Source organism: Solanum lycopersicum, chromosome 8 (assembly GCF_036512215.1).
Source record: "Solanum lycopersicum chromosome 8, SLM_r2.1".
NCBI lineage: Eukaryota > Viridiplantae > Streptophyta > Magnoliopsida > Solanales > Solanaceae > Solanum > Solanum lycopersicum.
In genome coordinates this window covers 58161795-58181139 of record NC_090807.1, presented here as the reverse complement: position 1 = coordinate 58181139, position 19345 = coordinate 58161795, and the positions used below count along the sequence as shown (strand labels likewise).

The 19345-nt window shown below is 34.2% G+C and overlaps 1 protein-coding gene across 1 annotated transcript; it reads left to right on the top strand.

Moving 5' to 3' along the window:
* The first annotated feature begins 13317 nt into the window (after positions 1–13317).
* Positions 13318–19102, top strand: LOC101249669 (MLO-like protein 9). The gene is made up of 15 exons (XM_004245183.5): positions 13318–13689; positions 14022–14079; positions 14174–14433; positions 14902–15018; positions 15130–15187; positions 16333–16418; positions 16855–16929; positions 17030–17118; positions 17242–17291; positions 17393–17433; positions 17517–17690; positions 17964–17999; positions 18086–18153; positions 18239–18299; positions 18517–19102. The coding sequence occupies exons 1-15, from the start codon at positions 13561–13563 to the stop codon at positions 18811–18813; spliced, it is 1599 nt and encodes a 532-aa protein (XP_004245231.1). The 5' UTR covers positions 13318–13560; the 3' UTR covers positions 18814–19102.
* The last annotated feature ends 243 nt before the right edge of the window (positions 19103–19345 follow it).

Sequence of the window (19345 nt, the reverse complement as noted above, 5' to 3'; positions counted from 1 at the left end):
CATATATTGACAGCTGTACATATTCTAACTAACTAACTAACTAATACAATAATCATTTGACAGATTCTGTTATATAACTAACTTTCAGCTTGCTAAGTCACTGCACCACTTTCATCACTCCCCCTCAAGCTGGCAGGTGTAAAAACATTCAGAATGCCCAGCTTGGACACTAACTATTCATGTTGTGATCTAAACAATCCCTTTGTCGTAATGTCTGCTTGTTGTTCATGTGTTGCTAAGTACAATGGATTGATCAACCCCTTTAGAATCTTCTCTCTTATAAAGTGGCAGTCTATCTCAATATGCTTAGTCCGTTCATGATATACTGAATTTGCTGCTATTTGTAAGGCATAAAAAAACAATTTTTGTCATTTCCAATTCCTCTCCAAGTTCCTTGAATAATGCTACAAGCCAAACCAACTCTGAAACAGTAGAAGTCATGCTCCTATACTCTAATTCTGCTGAACTTCTAGATTTGGTTGCTTGCTTGCTTCTTGGATCTCCATGTTACCAAGTACTCTCGATGTTTAATTATAAACCCTGTTACAGATCTTCTTGTATTTGGAGATGATGCCCAGTCTGTATCACAAAATATGCTGTCAACTTGTTTTCCTTTTTACTACTCAATAATATTCCCATAGCAGGCTGTCTCTTTACATATTTAACAATTCTAATAGCTGCTTCCATGTGTGACTTCTTTGGACTTTGTAAGAATTGACTCAATGTTTGAACTGCAAAGCTAATATCTGGCCTTGTCATTGTCAAATACAATAACTGCCAATTAACCTTTGATTTGAACCTACGTCTGTCAAAATGGGATCATTTTCAACTCCCCCTGCCTCATCCACTTCTGTTGTAGTTAGCTTAAGGTTAGGATCTAATGGTGTCCATGACGGTTTGGCACCAGTTAGTCCCAATTCTTCCGTCATCTCTACTGCATACTTTCTCTGATTCATAAAGATTCCTTTAGATGATCAATCCCCAAGAAAAATCTCAAAATACCTAAGTTTTTATCTTAAACTTAGCATGTACTTCTTTCTTAGTTTTCTCATCATTACCAGCCACCAGCATGTCATCTACATATACCAACACAACTACAATATGTCCATTGTGTCATTTGGTAAATAAAGAATGATCTAAAGTACTCTGTATAAAACCACAATCCACCAATGCATCAGTAAGTTTAACAGTCCATTGTCGACTAGCTTGTTTAATACCATATAGGGATTTGACTAGCCTACAAACCATTCTTGACTTCTCCCCCTGGCTAGAAAAACCATCAGGCAATGTCATATACACCTCATCAAACAAGTCACCTTACAAGAATGCAGTACAGACATCTAATTGATGAATATGTCATCCAGAAGCTGCAACAATGGATAATACACTTCTCACCGTAACAATCTTAACCACATGTGAAAAAGTATCCTGGTAGTCCAGACTAGCCTTTTGATTATAGCCCTTTGCCACCAGTCTTGCTTTATACCTCTCTATATCACCATTGGCTTTGAACTTCACTTTATACACCCAATAGGAACTTTACCTGGAGGCAACTTCACTAACCTCCATGTATGGTTATCTTCAAGTGCCTTTATCTCCTCTTGAATTGCATGTATCCAATTGGTGTCTTTACATGCTTCACGATAAGTTTGAGTCTCAATAATACAGTAAAAGGCTTTGACATAAGATTGATTATGAGTAGATAAGTTGTTGTAACATAAAGTATGAGATAATGGGTAAGGAGTAGATGTAGTAGCTGTATTTGTAATAAAATCATTCATCCAAGTAGGAGGCTTCCTTGGTCTAGTATAATATCTGAGATCTCTTGTTGAAACATTATAGGCTCAGCTGCTGGAGGATCAGCTAAAGGAACAACATCATCATTAGCATCTGTAAAATCCTCATCTAAAAATATAGGTTTGTTGTGCGGAATTTGAGATAATACGAGAAAATATAAACGCAAAAACAAGACAATAGTTTACGTGGTTCACCAATAAATTGGCTACGTCCACGGGAAGAGAGGGAGCAGTTTTATTATGGAGAGGCAAAAACAGAATTACAGAATAGGGTTTCCCATAGCGTCTATATATAGTGCTAAGCTACGCCCTAACAGGCTTGGGCCCAACATACAGAATCAACAGAAAATTAAGGGCCCAATACAACAACATTGTAGCGAGACCCCGTCCTTTCTGTTTGTAGCGGGTCCGATTCAAGGCATTCAACAAGGTTGAATTTTAAAAGGAAAAATTTCCTCCTTGAAAACCACATCTCTGGAAACAAAAAAGGAATTGGTATCCAAATTGTAAAGGAACATAGCCCTTGGATGCATCTGAGTAACCCCTATGAACTGCAGCCACAGCTTTTGCAGTGCATTTATCTCCTGTTGGCGAATTCTTAGCATAACATAAGCAGCCAAGAATCCTAAAATGATCATATGCACCTTTGCATCCATGAAATACCTCAAACGGGGTGTTCTTCCTTTCAGGGAAGTCTGTTCATCAAATAAACAGCTCCTAAGACACAATGACCCCAGAATTTCAATGGTATAGATCCTTGAAACTTGATTGGGTTCTAGCTAATTCCAAAATATATCTGTATTTTCTCTTCACCACCCCTCTGTTGTGGGGTGTATACACAAGATTTTTTGGCACATTCAAGGTTAACAAATTTTGTCCCTTTATCTGATTTCACCATTTTTACTGTCTTACCAAATTGAGTCAAAATCAGTTTGAGAAAATCTCTCAAAACTACTATAACATCACTCTTGAGTTTAAATAAGAAAATCCAAGCCCTACGAGAGTAATCATCCACAATTTTTAGAAATATTTTATTGCCATCAAAAGTAGGTACATGAAATGGTCCCCATAAGAGTCAACAACACTTTTACATTCATCATGAGTAAGATTTTGAATAATTGTTGCATTGCCCCAACAGATGCATGGCCCATTCTCTTATGCCAAAGCAAGATGTCTATATTGCTCCTTCTAGCTAACAGTCCATTAACTTTTGATGATCATTAGTGTTTGCTAAATCCTTGTGTTTTAACAATGAAAGTTCTTCACCAATCTCCAACACCTTCCCATTTGAGAGGTGCATAATTTAGGGAAAAAAGAAACTGAACATTGTAGCTTTCGAGTGATCCTAGACACAGATAACAAATGGTGTCTAAAATCTGAAACATTACTCAATGTTTTACCATCCATGATATACAACTGCCAATGTGAGAAATATCTACTGTACCTCCATTAGGTAAATACACCCTTTTATCTGTAATAAATATATTAGTAATAGGTTCATTATGCAACACCCCTTTATGTGAAATCATGTGATTACAAGCACCAGTATCAATAATCCATTCCTTGTACACTTCTTTCATTATTAGAATCAGACACAACTACACCTTTCCCTTTGTATGTATCACTGGAATTATAACCACAAACAGATCTAAAATGTTCTGGATCAGAATTTGTTCTTCCATCTTCAAGTTTCACATTATGAGATTGGTTCCTTGGATTAGAATCTCCGCCTTTCTGATTCTTTCGACATATTAATTAAAACAGAATAATTTCACGTGACATATAATATATTTCATATAAATACAATTATAGTATATCCGATCATCAATATTTGTATAACGATAAAAAATAATCATAAGAAAATAAGATTTTTTTTTCTGAATTGATGTAAGATTAACATTTGCTGATTTTTTAAAAATATTATTAGAAAAAGAATGTGATAAAAAGAAAATAATAATACATTTATTTGAAAAATGATCATTTTTGACCCATTAAATAAAAATAGTAATATTTTAAAATGAATTAAAACAAGTTAAATAAGTAAAAAATTAAAAGTAGCCCCTACCACCCTACTTTTCTAATTTTTAACGAAAAGTCATTTCAGTTTGACATTTTATTTTTAACTTCAAAATTAATTTTTAAGTCAACACAAGCGGATTAATAGTTCTATGCAATAATTATAGACTTTTAATTATCGATAAAAGAATAAAGATAGTAAGCACCCGTCATCTATAAGTTACAACTTTAAATTTTTATGTTTGTGTTAATGAAAGGAGAAAATGTAAAAATCCTGAGTTAATAAGCACCAATCACTTTGAACCTAGATCTCGTGGACTTTCGACCAAAAAGTTATTTTCTAAACATAAAATTAAATATTTACAACAAAAAAAATAGCGAATTCTAAAAGAAATTAGGAAGAAGGGCACAAAAATTTAAGTGTGCATTATCGGATAATGACGTAAGAAACTTAAAATGAAAATTTTGATTTGGCTATATCACAAACAAGAAGAAGAAATTAATGTAGTAGTTGAGCTTTTGAGCATTAACAGTGTTAAATATACATTCGCTCCCTCCGTCCACTTTTATTTGTCACGATTTCTTTTTATAGAATCAAACGATAAAATTTTTTATTAATATTTTATAATATATTTTTCATCAAATTGATATGCAAAAAATTGCAATTAATAGTATTCTTCATATGATTTTTAAATATATAAATTTTTTATTTAATATAATAAATTAATATATAAATTAATATAATTTAATTTAACTGTAAAAATTAATCAAATTAACTTAAAAAAAGATAACATTATAAATAAAAATGAACACAAAGAGTATAATCAATTTTCATGATAGTTATAGTTCACTTTATTAAATACACTATCTAATTTATTATTACTTGTTGGAATTTGACACGCCATTAAAAAAATAAGGCCTCGTGATTATTTTACCACATATTCTTATTAAAATAATTGAGGTTTATTAAGTGTTAAAAGTGACTAGAGAATAAATAATTAATGCAAAAGGCAAAATATGATTATTTTTTTTAATATATTCAAAATGACAAATAAAAACAATTTTTTTAAATAAATGGAAAAATAAAAAATTAGAAAGAGTAACACTCATTGGGTGCACATTTAAAATAAATTGTTAATGATAATATGTTAGAATAACACTAAAAGAAAATCAGTACATAAATGCTTTTCTGTTCATACAAACAGCTTTAGAGAATATTGTAAAAGAAATTTATTAATGTCGTTAATATAATATAACTTAATTTTTGTATTAAAAAAAAGAATAAAATTAAAACTGAAGAGTGAAGTATATAAATATACGATTTCATTTATTCACTAGGTACACACTCATTAAAAAATAATTATTAATATAATTATTTTATTATACTATTCTTATTTATTAACATTTGATATTAAGTCTTTGAAAAATAATTTTGAAAAATAAGTAACTAATATTAAAGATAAAATATGAAGATAATTTATTTTTTCCTCATATATTTAAAGTGACAAATAACAATAAAAGTTTATTTTAAGATAGTAGACAGGGTAAGTAATTACTAAGTAGAAAAAATTACCACAATTTGTAACCGCAGTTAAGTAATAATAAAAAAAAAAAACTTAGCGCTTGTATGTGTAATAATAGAAATAAGAATTAATAATAATATTAAATAAAATGTATCAGTAATATTTATCAGTAATGCTTTCCATAAACCATTTTTTATGTATTATTAAATTTGTTGCACCAAAAATAACATGTCTCACACAAAAATATATAAATTAACAAAGATACACTTCATAATTATAGTGGAAAAATGTAAAAAAGATTTTAAGAGTACAATTAAATTTTTAATCATGTTAATGCATGCATTAGAACTCTTCAAACTAAAAATTTGTGATATTAACAATACCCAATGTTTCCTCTGTTTAACTAAAGGATCTAGAATGTTCCATTTAAATTGCTCCTTTTCTGCCATTTACTTCTTGCAAAAAGGTTATATAAACTTGTATAGTCACTTAAAATCGATTTCAACTTTCTCAAAGCAATACAACACTGTTAGAATCCAAGGTGTACTGCATGAGCTTTGTTAATGATAGTGATAACTGCAGCTTTGTAGTGTTTGTTGGTGTTAGCTGCAGCTTGAAGTTTGTTAGCTGCAGCACAAGTTTGTTAGATGCAAGTGATACGAGTTTGTTAGAGTTTGTTAGTTAGTTACAATATGTACAGCAGTTTTCATTCCATTTGTTAGTTAGAATGTCATTCCATTTGTTAGTTAGAATAGTTAAATGGTAGTTAGTTGAAGTTGTTAATATAACATCTCTATATATAGGAAGATCGTTTGTAATAGTTGGCAGATTTTCACAATTTACAAGTTGAATACAATTCTCTTCTTCCTCTTCTCTTCTCTTCATTTCATCCTTGAATCTTGCCAGATTCAACACCATCAATGGTGAGTTCATAGTCTTACTTTTCTTCATGGTATCAGAGCAGGAAGATGTTGTATCGAGTGGAGTTTAGATCTCCTCTGATTCTCAAACTTGCAAGTTAAGATTCTGCTGGAAGAGTTTAGATCTCTTCCTTCAAAAAGTTGTTTTCTCTTTGAATTGATTGGCTGTGATGAAGATTGATCAAAGTGATCCTTTGTACATTGGACAATCAGATTCATCAGGAGCTGTACTAGTTCCTATCAAATTAATTGGTTCTGAGAACTATGGAATCTGGAGCAGATCCATGAGGATTGCTCTCTTAGGAAAAAGGAAGTATGGTTTTGTGACTGGTGCTTGCACTAAAGCATTGTACAAAGATGAACTTCATGAACAATGGGAAACGTGTAATGCCAGTCTTATCATGGTTGATGAACACTGTGAGTGAGGAACTTCTTAGTGGGATAGTTTATGCCACAACTGCATTCTCTGTTTGAAAAGATCTCAAGGAGAGGTTTGATAAGGTGAATCGAATGAGAGATTATCAGTTGCATAAGGAGATAACCACACTTACACAAGGTACAGATTATGTGTCTTGTTATTTCTCTAAACTTAAGACATTATGGAGTGAATATGATGTTGTGACACCACATCCTAGTTGCTCATGCCCACAGTCTAAGGAGTATGTAGATCATCTTCATGAATTGAGGCTAATTCAATTTTTAAGTGGATTAAATGAATCTTATGATCAACCTCGTAGACAGATTTTGCTTAAAGGGATTACACCTTCTCTAAACCAAGCATATGCAATGATCATAGAAGATGAAATACAACATTCAACATACACAACCAGTACTAGTGATAAGTCAAGCTCAATGGTGATGAATGTAAGCAGGACTTAAGGGAAGGAAGTGTTTAAGGGTAAGAAATACTGTCATTTTTCTGGACATACTAGAGATAATTGCTACAAACTAATTGGTTATCCAAGTGATTGGAAATTTAAGAAGAAGCTAGGATATAGCAGTAAAAATGGTGGTTCCAATGTTGGTTATGGAGGGGTTGGTTCTAATGCTGGTTATAAAGGTCCACATATAGCCAATAATGTAGCAGGTGACTTCAACACTGCTTATGATAAATTTCAATTAGCTTCAACCAGTCAAGGTACAGAAAGTAGTGCAGAGAATGATACATGTTTAGCAAGAGCACAAGTGTTCACATAGAAGGAATATAAACAAATCATGGAGATGCTGAACAAAGAAGAGCCAAAGAGAGTCAACATGACAAGTATTACAGCTTGTCTAATGTCAAATTCTTTCTCACAAGATTGGAGCATAGATTCTGGTGCTACTCATCATGTTACTACACATAAACAGTCATTGCTCAAGAGTTATGAGTTGAATAAATCTCAGAAGAATCAGGTACATTTACCCACAGGGGATAGAGTAGATGTGGATCATATTGGTGAATTCACTATATTTGGAGATGAGGTTGTGAAAAATGTACTGCATGTACCAGATTTCAAATTCAATATGTTGTCAGTATCCAAAATGACAAAGGAACTGTCTTGTTTTGTGTCATTTTATCCTGACTTCTGTGTTTTCCAGGACCTCTTCAATGGCAAGGTGAAGGGGATTGGTAAAGAGCAGGGAGGTTTATACATGTTCAAGAGTGGCTTGACATTGAATAAAAATAAGCAGCAAGTAATGGTGGCAGCAGGTACATCAAATCAAGATAATCAACTTTGGCATCAGAGGCTTGGACATCCTTCTCACATAGTCATGAGGCATTTAAAGTTGATCTCCAACAATAAAGATAATATGGTTAATAATTGTCCCGTTTGTCCATTAGCTAAACAAATAAGACAAGTATTTCCTAGTAGTAACTCTAGAGCTTCTACCATTTTTTATTTGGTTCATATGGATTTATAGGGACCATATAATATACCTACTTTGTACAAGAAGCATTACTTTTTAACTGTAGTTGATGATTGTTGTGCGAAATTTGAGATAATACGAGAAAATATATAAACGCGAAAAACAAGACAACAGATTTACGTAGTTCACCAATAAATTGGCTACGTCCACGGGAAGAGAGGGAGCAGTTTTATTATGGAGAGACAAAAACAGAATTACAGAATAGGGTTTCCCATAGCGTCTATATATAGTGCTAAGCTACGCCCTAACAGGCTTGGGCCCAAAATACAGAATTGACAGATAATTAAGGGTCCAATACAACAACATTGTATACCGTCGGGCCGGGGGCGTCTCCGCCCCCCAGACCCCCAGGCCAGGGGCGTCTCCGCCCCCCGGACCCCCAGGCCAGGGGGCGCGTCGCCCCCCTGGACCCCCCGACTCGCTAATCGGGCAGCGAGACCCCCGTCCTTTCTGTTTGTAACGGGTCCGATTCAAGGCATTCAACAATGATTACAGTAGATATGTTTGGATTTACTTGTTGCAATTGAAGTCTGAAACTGTTGTAGCCATAAAGTTATTTCTCTCTATGATCAAGACTCAATTTGGTGCACATGTCAAGGTTGTGAGATCAGATAATGGTACTGAGTTCTTTAACTCTCAATGTATTAAACTATTCCAAGAACTAGGAATACTTCATCAAAGTAGTTGTTCATACACACCTCAACAAAAATGGTGTAGTGGAAAGGAAGCATAGACAGATTCTCAACATAGCTAGAGCCATCAGATTTCAATCAAAGTTACCTATTAGATATTGGGGATATTGTGTAAAGGCTGCTGTGTATTTGATGAACAGACTACCCTCTTCAAGTATTTCAAACAATAGTCCTTATGAACTTCTTTATTCCAAAACTCCAAAACTGGATCATTTAAAGGTGATAGGATGTTTATGTTATGCCACAGTGATGCCTAAGGGTGATAAATTTGCAGAAAGAGTTGTTCCTACTATACTACTTGGATATTCAGAGCTACAAAAAGGTTATATACTGTTAGATATAAAGTCAAAAAGGTTTATGGTGAGCAGAGATGTAGTGTTCCATGAGAATATATTTCCTTTCTCAACAAAGGAATCATATACAGATGGATCAACAGATACATGTGGATCTCCATTGGATATCAGTGATAATTCTTTGACTGATTGTGATACTGAAGCTCATGATGACAATGCTGGAATAGCCACTGATAATGCAGACTCAGAAGCTCATTATGATGATATTACAATTAATGATCCCATTGTTGCTGAAGTAGCTGAAGTGCCCACTACAAGTATTAGAAGAACTTCAAGGAAGATAACAGAACCAATTTGGATGAAGGATTACATAAAGGGAAAACAAAGCAGCACTAGGCATCCAATAGCCAATTCTCTTAACTATGACAAAATCACATCTGGTTACAAAGCATTTGTAACTAGATCCTCTGAGGACATTGAACCAAAATTCTCCCATCAAGCTGTTAAAGATGATAGATGGATTCAAGCTATGCAACAGGAGATAAAAGCTCTAGAAGAAAATAACACATGGTCAATAGTTGATTTACCTAAAGGAATACATACTGTGGGATCCAAGTGGATTTATAAGATCAAATACATAGCAGATGGTCAAGTTGAAAGATTCAAGGCTAGATTGGTAGCTAACGGATATAGCCAACAGGAAGGGCTAGACTATCATGATACTTTTTCACCAGTTACAAAAATGGTGACAGTTAGATGTGTAATTGCCTTGGCTGTTTCAAAAGGATGGTCAATGTATCAAATGGATGTTTACAATACTTTCCTTCAAGGTGATCTTGAGGAAGAAGTCTACATGGAAATGCCTGAAGGGTTCAGAAAACCAGGAGATAACAAAGTATGCAAGTTGCTTAAGTCTCTATATGGCCTTAAACAGGCATCTAGACAGTGGAACTTGAAGTTGTCTAATGCCTTCATAGCTGCTGGTTTTTCTCAGAGTGGATATGATTACTCATTATTCACCTTAAAGAAAGATGAAGACATTGTAGTTATTCTTATTTATGTTGATGACTTACTGATCACTGGAAGCAATATTCAAATGATCAATGAAGCAAAAGGGAATCTACACAAACAATTCAAGATAAAAGATCTTGGTGAACTCAGATTTTTTCTTGGCATTGAAGTGTTAAGATCAGCAGAGGGAGTGATCTTAAATCAAAGGAAGTATGTGCTAGAACTTGTCTCTGAAGCAGGCTTAACAGGTGCAAAACCTTCCATTACTCCCATTGAATCAAACCTCAGATTAACATTAGTAGAATATGATCAAGCAAATGGATATACTGATTATGTTAAATTGCAAGATGTCACTGCATATCAAAGGGTGATAGGAAAACTTCTATATGTTACTATTACCAGGCCAGATGTTAGTTATACAGTTCAAGTTTTAAGTCAGTTTATGCAAGCTCCCAAGAGGTCACATTGGGATGCAGCAATGAGGGTAATTAAGTACCTAAAAGGAACAGTGGGCCAAGGCATATGGCTACAGTCTAAACCTGCTAATGAGTTGACATGTTGGTGTGATTCTGATTGGGCTGCATGTCCTAATACTAGGAGATCTATCCCAGGATATGTAGTTAAGTTTGGAGAATCACTTGTATCCTGGAAATCAAAGAAACAGCAGACTGTTTCCAGGAGTTCAGCTGAGGCTGAATATAGAAGCATGGCCTCAGCTGTATCTGAAGTTACTTGGTTGTTGGGGTTATTCACTGATCTAGGTGTGAGAATCCAAATGCCAATTCAAGTATTCAGTGATAGTAAGTCTGCAATACAACTTGCAGCAAATCCAGTCTTCCATGAGAGGACAAAACACATTGAAATTGATTGTCACTTTATTAGAGATAAAATCAAAGCCAAAGTTATTAATACAGTTCATGTCCATACTCAACAACAACTAGCAGACTTGCTGACAAAGGGGTTGAGTCGAGGTCAACATTTGTATCTTTTAGGCAAGCTTGGTGTGCTTAACATTTTGCACCCTTCAGCTTGAGAGAGAATGTTAGAATCCAAGGTGTACTGCATGAGCTTTGTTAATGATAGTGATAACTACAGCTTTGTAGTGTTTGTTGGTGTTAGCAGCAACTTGAAGTTTGTTAGCTGCAGCACAAGTTTGTTAGATGCAAGTGGTACAAGTTTGTTAGAGTTTGTTAGTTAGTTACAATATGTACAGCAGTTTTCATTCCATTTGTTAGTTAGAATGTCATTCCATTTGTTAGTTAGAATAGTTAAATGGTAGTTAGTTGAAGTTGTTAATATAACATCTCTATATATAGGAAGATCATTTGTAATAGTTGGCAGATTTTCACAATTTACAAGTTGAATACAATTCTCTTCTTCCTCTTCTCTTCTCTTCATTTCATCCTTGAATCTGCCCAGATTCAACACCATCAATGGTGAGTTCATAGTCTCACTTTTCTTCAAACACTCAAAAAAACGTGCTCTCTCACAGCAAGCACTCGCTAACAATGAATTTTTTTCTCTATGCATTCTACTGATCACCGCAACACCTCTGTCAGGGCTGTATTCCACCGCCGGTGCCTTGCCGATCAACTCAAGAAAGCCAAATTCATTATCTTACAGTTTATCCTGCTCGCCGAACAATATATGCCTTAATAAATTTAACTTATTAACTTTATATGAAATTAATTGCACGATAGTTTCAAACCATAGAACCTCCATAATTATTTATTTCAGCATACTGATATCTATAGTTTAAATATGTAAACAGGTTATATTACCTACAAATATATTTTTTTCTATCTGTATGTACATGAATAAATCATGTCAAACTTTTGTTAGGATGCCTTGAACTTGAACTTGCTGTTGAAATATTTACACAATGAAGAGAGATATTAGGAAGTTATATGTTGAATTAAGTAGATAGTATGTCATCACCAATTATTTAATTATATTATGGCAAAAGACCACATGAAAATTACCTATCATTCCTCTTTATCCCCAAGACTAAAACACATTCAGAAATACTACTTTTATTATATAACTAGTTATTGACCAGTATTTTATACTTAGAAAAAGTTTGTTATAAGTTAATATAATGTTAACCATTTGATCCAAAATATTACATTTGTTCTTGTTCTATAAAATCTCATTAGTATATAATAAGTTTTTAAGTATGTTAATTCAAAATTTTAGAATATAACACAAAGTTCACTTTCATTTAACTAAGAACTTATAAATTAAATTTGAATAAAATTTACCATATTCCAAACCTCAGGACTATATAAGGAAGTAATTAATTAGACTAAATCTTAATTGCAACTTTGTAATACATGCATATTATAGTAGTAATTTTTTAGTGGTTATAAAAAGATTTTGTGAACAAATAAAATTTGAGATATTGAAATAAAAAATTGATATTGCGGAAAAGAGATTTAATGCATTAATGCATTCCTAGTCACTGTAAAAGAATATTGTTTTTTTAAAAAAAAATTATAAATAAAAGGTTTTATTCTTCTTTTAGATTTTAGTTTGGATTGTTTAAAAAACACCCTCTCATTTCTTGGATTTCTTTCTATGTGAATTTAGGACAATTATATTTATATAATTCTAAACTTTCAGTTATGAGTGTACATGTTTGGAAGAGTTGTTGTTCGTGGAAATGTTGTCTAATGACCAAAAAATGTGTGACGATGTGCAACCTTTTGCGCACAGATTGCAATGACGAGAGATTAATCAATCGTGATGAGTGATTAGCCTTAATGATTTGCATCGAAATAAGGTTAAATCAGTAAGTTGTCAATAACACAAGATTTATGACGATTCACTAAGTATTTTAAATCCAATTTTATAGTATCAATATTGAACACGATTTTTTTTTCCTTACAAGCACATTATTCCTCATAAATGGAATTTCCCACAAAAGAAATTGAGACAATCAAAATGATATTTTAAAGTCTAATTAATTTTAATTATACATCATAAAATAATCACAAACTCAATATGATACAATTTTTTAAAAATAATCGTCTTCGATAAATAACTTCAATTTTCTAAGACACTTGTTATTATTATGGCTTCATAATTTAACAAAATCCCTATTAATACTCTGGTTAACAAGTACAATTAAACCATCCTCCCAATTCCAACTACCAATACAATATTCCCCACATTTGTCTATTTCCCAAATTCACCCGGTTCAGTTCTGTTATTTCTTTTTTCTTTTCCCTTTTCCCTCACTGAACCGGTCCATGATACTAGGCTCAACAAATGTAACTGGATTTTTTTGGCTTCCATTAACAAAATTTTTAGAGCTTTTTCCTATGAGATCTGTTCATAAAGTTGTGTAAATAGCGGAATTTTTATAAAATAAATTGTAATAATAATACGAAGAAAAAATGGCTGGAGGAGGAGGTGATGGTTCAAGGGAATTAGATCAAACACCTACATGGGCTGTGGCTTTGGTTTGTGCTGTTATTGTTCTTATCTCCATTTTATTGGAAAAGGTTCTTCATAAAGTTGGACAGGTAATTTTTATTTATGTAACGATTTTTTATTTTTTTTTTGAAAAAAATGTTGTGGTCTTAGGAGATGTTGAAAGGAGGGGCGCGAATTTGAATTAATCAAGCCAATAATTTTGAATTGGATTATTGAAGATTTGGAGTTTCCTGCGAATTTTCGCTCATTTTCAGGAAAATTCCCGTGTAATCCACAGTTTGTAAAACGACGTGTTCAAATTGCACCATGACCTTTAGCCAGGGTGGAAGGGGTTCATTTGAATTTGTTTCGAGAAAAATAAAATAATTATGTATATACAGTAGATGATGAAAATTAATTGGTTACGTTGTTGTGGATACAGACATTTGAGAGGAGACGAAAAAGTGCATTGGTGGAAGCATTGGAGAAGATTAAGGCTGGTAAACTTAAGGGATTTTGTAATGATTGTTGAATTTGGGGGTTTAGTCAATTAGTGATTTTCTTCCTTGACAATGGATTAATTTTTGATTGTAGAGCTTATGGTTCTTGGTTTTATATCGTTGCTTCTGACGTTTGGACAAAATTTCATATCGCAAATATGCATACCTGAAAGGGTTGCAGACACAATGTTGCCATGCCCTGCCCAACAACACTCGCGTTTGGGATATGGAGGAGGACATCATGGACCTGGACAAGGCCATCATAAGACACCTGAGGCTGGAGAAGCTCATCGAAGGCTTCTATCAGACCATAGGATATTAGCAGCTGATAGTCCTGGGGATACCTGCAGACCGGTGAGTACCTTTTTGAGGATTCATATAACCGACCCTAGCTTGACTTGGGATTGAAGCGTAGCTGTTGTCTATATACATTAGTATTTACTTTAACATGTTGTAAAACACAAGGTGATTTTTTCCATCTGTCTTAGCCTTGGTGGACAGAGTTACTTGGTACTTGTTATTGATGGGAAGTGGCAGGTATCCCGTGGAATTAGTCGAGGTGAGCAAAAGCTAGCCCGGACACCACGATCATCAAAATAAAAAAAGTTTGTTACCTATAGCTATCTTTTAGGTGACCTGATTGTGTATTATGTATGACAAGTCTTACTTAGTTGGCGTTTGAACACCGTTTTCTGCTTCTATAAAGCTTGAGATACTGGTTAATTTAGTTCAAGAAGGTTTTAGACTTGTATTCGTTTTGTTTAGACTTGTTGAATAAATGTTACTCGAAAAGTTATAGGCTAACAGTAACCACATTAACAGGGACAAGTGCCACTTATATCCATCCATGGTTTGCATCAGCTGCACATTTTCATATTCTTTTTAGCCGTCTTCCACGTTATTTACAGTGCCATAACAATGCTTCTTGGAAGATTAAAGGTGAATTTTTTTCAGCATTTTCAGTGTGACAAGCACAAAAGTTTAACCAATCAAGATAAATTACAGTACTTCTGCGCGGCTAGAAGTGATCATTCTATTTCTTATATGCAGATTCGTGAGTGGAAGGAGTGGGAAAGGCAAGTTGAGCATGAGTATGAAGCATCCAATGGTATGATGTGAAATCCTCATGATTTAATTCATTTTGCTTTGTTTTTGGCCTAATTTTACGCAGGCACGAGATAGTTTATGAGGTAATTTATAGTCAGGAAAGTCTAATCTTGAAATACTATAGGAGTATGTTTGGACTTTGGTGTGACTTTTAGGATATCTATGTGATTTAAGTGTGTGCGTTCAGTGAGTTGAGAAACCCGATATGAGATGGATATTTTGGCTGTGTGGGAATTAGTGGAACAGGGATTAGAGAAACCCGATATGTTGGCAAAGAAAAGGAAAAAGAAACAACGGGCCTCACTCTCATCCATCAAGATTTGGATGATACTATGTTTAAGAAGGTGGTCACTGCAACGAGGTCTTGCAAAATTCTCTCTAATGAGTAGACAAGGTCAAGAAGGTAAGGTTTCAATCCTCAAGGGGTAGGTATTTTGGAGCTTTAAAAATGAGAGAATTCAAATGAAATTTGGATTATTGTTCAAGGGTGAAGGCCTTGTGAATAAATTGAAGAGATATGGTTCAGATAAAGTAAAAGACGTTCATGAAGATCCTTCGTTCCTTGAAAAGAGCAACTTATAAGGATGAATGAGGTGAAAAGATCCATAGAAAAAGGAATGAGGAAGAGGAAGATGCAATTGTAACAATCCAGCAATGAAGAGAAAAACCAATAATTATCAAAATGTCGTGGTTATTAACGGAAGAGGAAGAAGTCATAGTTACTAGTGTAAAGATGTGACACCTGGACGTAACTTAACCCAAAAGTTAGATCATGGGGAGAGAATTTCTCAAGTTCAGTTAATCAGTTCATTCCCCAATCAATCTGTACTCTAACACTCCTTCATGCCAGGCTCACCTGAAGTGTGGACCATGAGTCCAAATGAGGATAGACCTGGCTCTCATACCATGTAAAAATACGGTACCTGAGCTTAACTCAACCTTCAAAACTAGATCACGAGGGGAGGGTTGCCAAAGTCCTTAATCTTGAAATTTTGTAACTATTAGGTGCATGTTTGGTTCTATCCATGTGACTCTTCGGCTCTTGTCTTACGATATGAAGTTCATATTGTAAAACGAGTTTTTATATATTTCACATTAAATTAAGAGGCATTTAATGTATATTTCTTATATGAAATTTCTATGCAGATGCCTCAAGATTCAGGCTTACCAAAGAGACATCTTTTGTTAGGGATAATACAAGTTTTGGAACCACCCCGGTCGTTTTCTACAGTGTAAGAAAAAATTAAAGCATCTGTCTTCTGCTTTTATTTGCATATTTTTAAATATTTTGGGATGAATGGATGAATGGATGAATGGGGGCTTTGATGGGTTTGCCTGTGATATTGAGCCTGTTGTTTTTCAATTTAAAGCTTTAGTGAGTTTTGTTATATAACAAATTTGATATGATTTTCACATTCTTCTAGGCATCCTCGCCATAAGCACGAAAATCACATTTGTGTGTTCCAGTTGAAAGATTACCATCTCCTAAGGAAAATTTGACCCTACTTTTGTGGGGTAAAGACTAGAGAGGTTGTGTCCGATAGACCCTGGAAATTAGGGGGGAATTAGTTGGTAATATAGTAATATAACATGGAATGTAACAAGTGAAATGTTGTATTACAACCATTTTTGTTTCTTCTTTTCTAACTAGTTCCCCAAAATATCCAGGTGTGCTTTTTTAGGCAATTTTTCAGGTCAGTTAGGAAAGCTGACTACTTGACCATGCGCCACGGTTTCATCTCGGTGAGGTTCACAAATTGAAGGCTTCAAATCAAATTATGTCTCTTGTAGGACAGAAAAAGATATTTACTTCTTTTTGTTTATTGTTTTCCTCTTGTTGCAGGTCCATTTAGCACCTGGAAGTAAGTTTAATTTTCAGAAGTACATAAAAAGATCCTTGGAAGATGATTTCAAGGTTATTGTGGGAATCAAGTACGTATCTTTCGACTAAAACTGAAACAAACTATTCAATCTTCTCAGGTTTTGATCATGTGCTACATTTTACTAGCTAGAGGTATCTAATTATTTATCATCGTCGTTGTTATACATTTGCAGTTCTTTGCTATGGTTTTCTGCAGTTGTTTACCTTCTGTTGAATGTCCACGGTATTGTTAACGACCTTGATTGTTTCTTTTTAAGACATATTATCTCTAATTGTAAAAAAAAAGACTAGCTCTAACTACCAATACAAATACTGTCCTTTCAGGATGGCAAGCTATGTTTTGGTTGTCCATAATGCCTCTAGTTGTAAGAATTTCATTTACTTGATTTCCATTTCATTCATTCCGTTAAAGTTTTGAAGAAAGAACTAACCACTGGATTGGATAAAGATAATCTTAGCAGTCGGCACAAAACTTCAAGCAATTATAGCTCAGATGGCTCTTGAAATTCAAGAAAGACATGCTGTAGTCCAAGGCATACCTCTCGTTCAAATTTCAGATAGAAATTTTTGGTTTGGCAAGCCCACCTTAGTTCTTCATCTTGTCCATCTCACCCTCTTTCAGGTACTCATTTCTTGCTTTCTCCGCCTCTTAGGCTCTCACACACGTCCCCTGTATGTTCATATTAGAAAAATAATAATGAGTTTAAGGGTATGTATGTTTTATGCGAAAACAAGTGTTTGGTTAGTAAGCAAAAAAATATTATCCCAGAAACATTTATATATGGAGGGTGGGGGTGGGATGTGTTGGAAGGCATAGAGTAGACAATCGATATGGAACTTGTTTGAACTTGGAAGCAAATATTAAGCCTAAAATCGTTACCTTTATGTGATGCAGAATGCTTTCGAGATCACTTATTTCCTTTGGATAACAGTAAGTAAACTTTCTCAATTATTCTTTTCAATTCCTTCATATCTACTAGTACTCTGTTTAACATGATGACATGTAATGTTCTGCAGTATGAATTCGGGCTTCATTCCTGTTTTCACGATAACTTTTACCTCTCCTTATTGAGAGTTGCTATCGGGTAATTGAACAAATACTTACCTTCAGTGCGTTCAAGTGTGATAACCATACTCTCAATTTATCTGATGAAAAGGATGCTTTGTCAGGTTAGGTGTTCAGATTTTATGCAGCTACATTACACTGCCACTGTACGCACTTGTTACCCAGGTAACTCTTTTTCCCTTATGTTGCAGATTGATTATGATTAGCTAACAAAACTAGTTTCATGGATTTTCTACCACTAGATAACTCTCTGTGATCATACATGAAATTAACTCGTGATTTGACATAATGGAGGCTAATGAATGGTTTGGATACATCCCATGCTAGAAGTACAATGACTACATGTTCAACTGATTTGTTTTCATTCATTTCGACATTCTAGATGGGATCAACCATGAAGAGATCAATATTTGATGATCAAACTTCCAAGGCACTAATGAATTGGCATAAGAATGCAAAAAAGAAGAGACCTACAAAGCCAGGACAAATCGAAACACGAAAATTAGGGAGTCCAGGGGAATCACCTGAAACTTCCCCTACAAAAGGTGGTCTCGGATCAAGAAGAAAATTGTCTCAAGTAGAGCCACTGTCCTCTGATCAGACAGCCAACATTGTTGCTAGCGTTGACATTCCAGAGGAAAAGCCTCCCTCGAACCCTGACCTACTTACAGGTCTTTGAATGACACAACAAGCAGAGATAACTCATGTCTCATAGAAAGGAAAAAAATGAAGAGTACATACATACATACATTGATGTTGAAATGCTAGAACCTGTGCTGGAGATTGGCTGTGTCATCCAGTTTCTCTGCATACTGTTGCAGAAAAACTAGCTCACTGTTCCAAATTCCAGATTGATGTTCAATTTTGTAAACTCCATTTGTACTATTATGTATGCTTGTGTAATGAAGGCTATAAAAACCATGTTACACTTAAAAAAGTGCCTAGGCATACACATTTTGAGTATTAAATCACTGTTTTACCAGCAATAAGGTCTCAGTGTACTTACTTACCTAATTCCACCAACTGCAAAATGGACCAAATTGATCTACAACTAATTCTCTCAACTATAAAACTAGGGCTATATAGTTAAATTTTTCTGTGATGAAACAATAGACAGTCCAATGGCAGCTTTCTATTCTAAGTAGAAAGAGCTTTTTGAATTTGAAAAAAAAAAAAAAAGCAGAACCAACATTGTTGATAATTCATATAAA

Coding starts and splice junctions, on each gene's coding strand:
- LOC101249669 (XM_004245183.5), top strand. CDS start 13,561: ATGGCTGGAGGAGGAGGTGATGGTTCAAGGGAATTAGATCAAACACCT. Junction 16,930..17,029: donor TGCGCCACGGTTTCATCTCG/GTGAGGTTCACA, acceptor CTCTTGTTGCAG/GTCCATTTAGCACCTGGAAG. Junction 17,691..17,963: donor TCCATCTCACCCTCTTTCAG/GTACTCATTTCT, acceptor TATGTGATGCAG/AATGCTTTCGAGATCACTTA.